At 45.8% G+C, this 7,259-nt stretch overlaps 1 protein-coding gene across 1 annotated transcript; it reads left to right on the top strand.

Moving 5' to 3' along the window:
* The first annotated feature begins 267 nt into the window (after window positions 1-267).
* Window positions 268-4,139, top strand: MED28 (mediator complex subunit 28). Its single transcript, XM_072126038.1, has 4 exons — window positions 268-486; window positions 1,398-1,464; window positions 2,105-2,217; window positions 3,738-4,139. The coding sequence occupies exons 1-4, from the start codon at window positions 334-336 to the stop codon at window positions 3,933-3,935; spliced, it is 531 nt and encodes a 176-aa protein (XP_071982139.1). The 5' UTR covers window positions 268-333; the 3' UTR covers window positions 3,936-4,139.
* Window positions 4,140-7,259: the final 3,120 nt, after the last annotated feature.

Raw genomic sequence — 7,259 nt, 5'->3', positions numbered from 1 at the left:
CACTGCCATAGAGGCATAGATGAGGAGTATTATAAATTATAAGGAGACAAAATAGGGCATTATAAGTTGGGGCACACTAGGGGGCGCTGTTACTTCATCTCTTTTCCTATTCTCTCCATCACAGAGCAGAGTAACGGCTCCACCTAGTGGCTACAATAGCCAACACTCCTTACAGTATATTATTACACTGCTGTTTGCTGGGACTTGAAATTCACATAAAAAAAAGACTGACCACATGAAATATGGCGGCGACGAGATGTTTGCCCGTAGTTAACATGAAGGCGGCACTTCCGGCGGCCGTGTGACGTCACTAGACGTTGTTTCCCTTGTGTCATGGCGTCTTCTCTCAGCGGGATGTTCTCCAGCCAGCCGCCCGGTCCTCCGCCTCCCATGCAGCCTGGAGCTGGACCCGGCCTCATGTCTACCCCTCCCGGAGCCAAGAACCCCAACAGCACCCTGGTGGACGAGCTGGAGGCCTCCTTCGAGGTATGATATAGCTGGAAGCTTAAGCTACCATACAGACTGGGACTACAACTCCCAGCGTGCAGTGCGATCCGCAGCCTGAAGAGAAGCTGATGGGTCCGGCACTTGTAGCACTACAACGCCTATCATCCTGCGGTGGAGTTAGTGGAAAGAGAGTTATTGTTGTGCAGTCCCACAGACTATTATATGTTATAATGTGGTGAACAGGATTATGAGTTTCTCATCCTCTACATGCGCCATTCACTTACAGAAAGCAGAGGTCTTACCCAGCAGTCTCAGGACCTTTCACTGTGCAGGATGTCAGACCAGGGTTATCCACACACCATGTAGTCACGTCCAACTGGGTCTCCGAGTAGTGTACAGGGGTGCAGGGACTTATAAATGTGGGAAATCTACAGTAATGATACACCAGGGACACTTACTCATAGATCCTGGCCCCCGGGACTGTGGGAATCTTTTTATATGTGTTATCCATGGCCTCCTTCCATCTAATATCAACTTCTATCATTATGCTAATGAGCCTGAAGGGCTCCTCTAGCCCTCTGTGATTTGGCTTTTACACTGTCACATCCTCCCCCTGCTGCTTAGTCCTGGTGCTTAGAGTAAGTGTTTTGATGCTCGGCATCTCGCTCAGAACCCGAGTATGAGTAAGACACAGAGCGTCCAAACTCGTTATCCCTGCTGTCTCCTCGTGTTGGGTCATGTGTTTTATATGAATAAAGGAACAATTGGCAAGAATCTCCTTTGCCGCTCCTCTTTCATGATTGGTGGCGTTCTAGGTTTAGGGACCACCTTTGCTCCTCACGTGGTGGGCATCACAATCTGCTCCACGTAGATGCGGCAGTTTCCTCCTCTATAGATGTGACCAGTCTTTCTAGCTGATGCTACATGTAACCAGTGTCCTTCTCTTACAGGCCTGCTTTGCATCTCTTGTGAGTCAGGACTATGTGAACGGTACAGACCAGGAAGAGATCCGGACTGGTAAATATCCATAGTAGTGAATGTCATACCAAATATATTTCACTTAAAGAGTTAGTTCAAGATTATACAAAAATCTCAGTCTCTATTTACCTTTTCCGGCGCTCCCAGTGCCCCTTCGTGCCGCGCTCCTCTTTGTTCAGGGCACCTCAGCGACAACTATCTCCAGCCGCCTGGCACGTCCATTGGTCCCCTGTACCAGCGATGTACGAATTTTTCTCTGTTAAATGTGTATACAGTCCCACCATATTACCATATGTATCCTGGCAGTGTAGTCCTGACACAGCACTTGGGAACTGGAATATAAAAGTCTTCACTTCACATATCGGGAAAGTGGAGCAGAACTTTTCATAGATGTATATTGGTAATTTACCTCATATCCTGCCCCCCCCCAAACACTTCCACACACATTACAAATAACAGGGGGTGAAGTGGCCAGCCCCTTTAAGCTTGACTTGCTTGTAAAACAGCAATTGCAGTGACAACATGTATTTATGTAGTTGTAGCCACATCATCTAAATACATCCTCATTCAAGCCATGACTCCAGAATGTACAGAGTCCCAGCCATGTCTCAGTATTAGGCGATATGGTTGTATGTCTCTGCATGTGTAAGTAGACCTTTCCTTCTGATCTGCCCCCCAGGTGTAGAACAATGCATCCAGAAGTTCCTGGATGTGGCCAGGCAAACCGAGTGTTTCTTCCTACAGAAGAGATTACAGCTCTCTGTCCAAAAGCCGGAGCAGGTTATAAAAGAGGTAAGTAGCTCATTACAGGGGTTAAAACTATTTTAAACATATTAATTGGCGGGCATAACTTGCTGATCATTGGGGCTCTTGGTGAAGAAACTCCCACAGATCGTGATGTACCTCTGCCAGTCCCCTCGCCGTTCCTCTAGATTAAAGGGGTTATCCGGGTTTAAATTTTTTTTCATGGCCGGGCTGGGGAGGGATAGTTAAACATAATAAACATGTACTTACCCCCTCCGGTGCTGCCGATGTCCAGCGCCGCGGTCCCTTCGATCCGTGCCCCTGTTTGTTTACAGGGGCACGGAAGCCACGCACAGGGAGCTTCCGGTCCACGATGTGGACGGCTCCTCCCATGCGTCCCTATCTCTCAGCGTTGTAAGCGCTGAGAGATGGTGCGCATGGGAGCTTCCGGCCGGCCGGAAGCTCCCTGTGCGCCGGTGTAATGAAACCGGCGCACAGAGAAGACGGGCCGCGGCGCGGGACATCGGCAGCACCGGAGGAGGTAAGTACATGTTTATTATGTTTATCTAGCCCTCCCCAGCCCGGACATAAAAAAAATTTTAAACCCGGATAACCCCTTTAATGGAGCAGACGGCTGTGCATGTCCATTCTGCACCATTCAACTCTATGGTGCGGCAATCTGTCAGCTCCATAGAGTGGAATGGAGCAGAACAGTCATGCATGGCTGCTCTGTTCATCTCGGGGAGCAACAAAGGGTCCGACAGAGGTACCTCGGACAACCCCGTTCTTGCCATCTGTGGCCCCAACGATCAGCAAGTTAGGCTCTATCCTGGTGGGGGGGAGGGAGGCTGCTGGATACATCAGAAGGCCAGCAGCACTGGTGTACAGTTCTACGCAAAGTCCTGTCTAGCATAGAATTGAGTATTTATTATTAATATTTCTCTATAGAGCACCATTAATTCCATGGTGCTGTACAATCAGTAAGGGGTTCACATACATTACATTATGGCAAGAACAAATGCAAGTTTGTTTGGAGTACTACTAGCGGGCTATCAGCCTAAACAGTCACTGTCTGTAGTGGGTGTGCAGACGCCTGGCTGCCTCCCATTCACGCCCCTCTATAAAGCTCCTCTGAAAACTGGGATACAAACCCTGATAAATGTCCCCCATAGAGAAGGTCCTTGGTATTGAAGAAGGGGGTGGGGGAGCGGGAAGATTATCACTCAGTGCCCCTACAGATAAACTGATAAAGAGAATATAGAACATGAAGTAAGCCTACTCCATTTTTTTTTTTTGGTGGTCATTCATGTTACTTGCCTTTCAGTCAATACCCTGTGTAGGTTTTAATTGAAGTGACTTTATAAGTCACACGTACAAATATTGCCCCACCCTCATGCAGGACATCAGAGCTGCATGCATTTATTTTGTGGAGACTCCATTGTTTCCCATGGAGGGAACAAGCGCCCACGGTGGTTAGAGCAGTTTCTTTACTGCCATAGTGTAAGCCTGGCAGGAGATGGAGTTGTGCAGTCTGAGTCGTCTATGATTTGTCCCTTTGCTATTGCTAGGATGTGACGGAGCTGAGGAGCGAGCTGCAGAGGAAGGAGGGGCTCATTCAGAAGCACCTGGCAAAACTACGCAACTGGCAGCAGGTTCTGGAAGACATCAATGGGCAACATAAGAAGCCCAGTGAGATGCCACAAGGACCTCTGGCATTTCTGGAGCAAGCCTCTGCCAATATCCCTGCTCCCATGAAGCAGACGTAGCTCGGATACACTATGGACTTCTTGTAAAGAATATTTCTATTTTTGAATAGTTTTTTTTGTGTACTATGTTTTGTAAAGTAGAATAATTGTTTTGGAGGTTGAAGCTTTATGTTAACTTTTTATAACTCATTAAATTGACTTCTCCAAACCATTGTTGTACCTCGGTGTGTTTAGGGTTACAAAATTAAATACCTCTTTATGTTTCCCAGTGTGATGACTGATGGCTCAGAATATACATCCAAATGTAGGGTTTTCCATCTTTATTTTTACACAAATCTGCATTAATGCTAAAAACATACCTCTCCCCCCAAATATAGAATACATTTATATTCCAGGATTGTAGCTGGACCTGGTTTCCCTAGTGTGTGAGATCTCTTCCCTGTAACTATACAGCGCCTCCTCCCTGGTAACTGTTGTAGTATTCAACCAGAAGCTGCTACAGCAGGTGTCTCAGAGGAGAGGGGGGTGCTGCAAGATCTAACACAGGTGTCTAGCTACAATCCTAGAATATAAATGCATGTGTCCCAATCACTTCTGCTTTGTATGGCAACTCCTGCTGGTAGGTGTCCTTTAATGAGGTTTTCAATAAATCCTGGAAACCCTGAGGGTTCAAACAGTCTGTGATCACGGAAATGAAGAGTGTCATGTCTTTTTTAAGTTTTGCAGATTCATCAATGGGCATTGACTTCAATCAGTTGTCCACATAGAAATCCTTCCCAATGAAGAGCCTAACATCTGACCCATGTAGTGTTGGTTACTACAGTGGACGCTCCTTTTGTATATTATATATTTGATAATAAGTTAATGTACCTTAGGTCCTGTTAACCAGTGACAACTTTATCTCTTCTAGAATGACAATGAAAACTTTGTGCTTGATGGGGTATTGTCAGTATTGGATTATAATGTAATATAAGCGGTTTGGGCAGTAGCCTGGGGCCCAAGCTTTCTCGGAGGCCCATGGTCACCCAAACCACCTAATGCTATAAAGGTAATCTGACAGGAGCCAAAGAGGTACAATGTTCAACTAAATTTTGAGCTAAAACATTTATACTTTTAAGTCTTCTTCTAAGACAAATGATTACTCGCCTCTTCATGATTCCTCAAAGCTTCATGCTACCTGATTCCATGTGCAGTACTGCAGCATATACTGTAAAACAAGCACATTGGCTGCAGAATAGTAATGAAACCTCTCTGGACTATCGGCTGTGGGATATTGGGGGGGGGGGGGATTTATAAATGTACTTGCGCCACAATTCTGGTGGATTTGTGCCAAAAACACTGTCTACACCACGTGCACCACAGTTATCAAGGCTTCTAGACCAGGTTTTTGGTACTTTCCTGACTTGTCCGATTAAGGGGCGTGGCCTTGGGGAAAGATGTGCAGTAAAAAGTAGGTCTAAAGTAGCAACCGACAGTCTTATACTGCACCATTGTCTAATACTTTAGGGGTATTTTTATACAAACTTATGATCCATAGCGATAAAAATAAAATACTAAAGCAAATCTTGGTGTATGCTATTGTGTGGATACGTAATGAGTAGGATTTTCCTAGACGGTATGCAGAGGATTTCTTTTCTGTCAGTAGACCAAAACACTGACCCAGGTCATAAAGACATTGAAATTGCAAAAGACACTTGGGGAAGGGGGGGGGGAGGGGGGATATAACAATGTGTCTCAGGTTCTGCCACTTTATAGCTGGAAAACACTTGTCTTTTGCTGCACCTGATTTATCCCCTTGATGATGAATTCTGTTGCAGGATAAGACTGTCGGTTCCTTCTTTAGACCTACATTTAGTTGGTCTAAACTGTGCGCCCGAATTTTTTTGCACACGGATGGTTCCCTACAAGCCACACCCATTGCTTGTGAGGCCACACCCATCCCCAGAGGCTATGCCCCCTCAATCGGACAAGTCGGGAAAGTGCCAAATAAAGGTCTAAAAGCCTTGATAAATGTGGTGCAAGGCATTTTAAACAGTGGGGGATATTTATCATACTCGTGCGCCAGCGTATGATAGCCCCGCCGCTGCAAGTTCGCAGCCCGATACATTAAGCAGCGCAGCGCTTATCCTACAACAGGCAGGGCCTGGCGTAGAAAAAAACGCAGCCGGCAACTTTTCACGTAGGAAAAGTCGCCGGCAGCAGCGAGTGCGCAGGCGCGCGGACAGTAACGCCCCGCGCCGGCCCACTCCCAGCAGGCCGTGCCCCCCTTCACGCCCCTTCATGCCCCGCTGGCGTGAAGGTGGCGGATTGGGGCAAATAATCACAAAATCTAGCAATGAGCCACTGGCGTGCCGCAGAGGTCCTAATAAATATGCCCCAGTGTTTTTGTTGCAAAACCACCAGAATTGTGGTGCAAGTGCATTTATAAACCCCCCCCCCCCCATAACGTATAATACAGGGATTTGGTAATGATCGCTGCCAAACCTTTGAATGATTCAGAGTTTTTGAAATAATTGATGGTGACTCTGCATTTAATTAGTAATGAGTGGACACTTAAAAATTCGGCCAAACCCTAATTTAAGAACCCAGTTCGGGTCTGGGTACTGAATGCAGACTACCCCCCTTCACCAGTGACATTTAAAGTGTTAACACCCACAATTGGATGGTAGCCCTGATAATGGCAGGGGGCAGGGGGGGTGAGCCGAATGTTGAAGTTTAGATTTGCTCATCACTACCTATATTATAGCCTAATATTAGGAACTTAGATTCCTTCATGTTTCTTAAAATCTTTTTGATTCTCCCACTGAACGCTAGATGTACACTGCCCTGCAAACTCGTTTACACCCTCCTACCTGTGCCTGTCTATTATAAGCATGTAAAGCCTTACTGCAGTTTCAGATGACTGTGAATTAGAGACATTGCAGTGTCCTGTTTTATGGACCAATCACCGTGCCAAGGACGGGACTCCTAGCATCATACCGGTATATGATACAAGGAGTCCTTTATTCACCACTACTCAGCAGCACTGACACTATAATCACTATTACAGCTCAGCCCTGATGTTTCTTGGGGATACAGGGAATCCATGCATTATATATCACTATGATGCTTGGAATCCCATCCTCAGTACAGTGGTCAGCAGGTATAACAGGACCAACTACTGTCTTCTGAAACTGCTCTTAGTTGAAGCGCAGCTCTTATAGGGAGCACAACTATCCAATGCAGAAACCGCAGAACCAAATTTTCAGTTTTAGTACTTCTGGGATAATAAAATGTTAGGTAGAAATGATTTAACACTTTATCTTCCATTTATTAATTATTTTCAATTTTTTTTCCCAGAATAAAAAATTTCCCTTTCTATAATAAAAAGTTTAAAGAATATTT

The sequence above is a fragment of the Engystomops pustulosus genome, chromosome 1, assembly GCF_040894005.1.
Source record: "Engystomops pustulosus chromosome 1, aEngPut4.maternal, whole genome shotgun sequence".
NCBI classification, from domain to species: domain Eukaryota; kingdom Metazoa; phylum Chordata; class Amphibia; order Anura; family Leptodactylidae; genus Engystomops; species Engystomops pustulosus.
The sequence above is the reverse complement of the archived record's forward strand: the minus strand, read 5'-3'. Positions and strand labels throughout refer to the sequence as shown.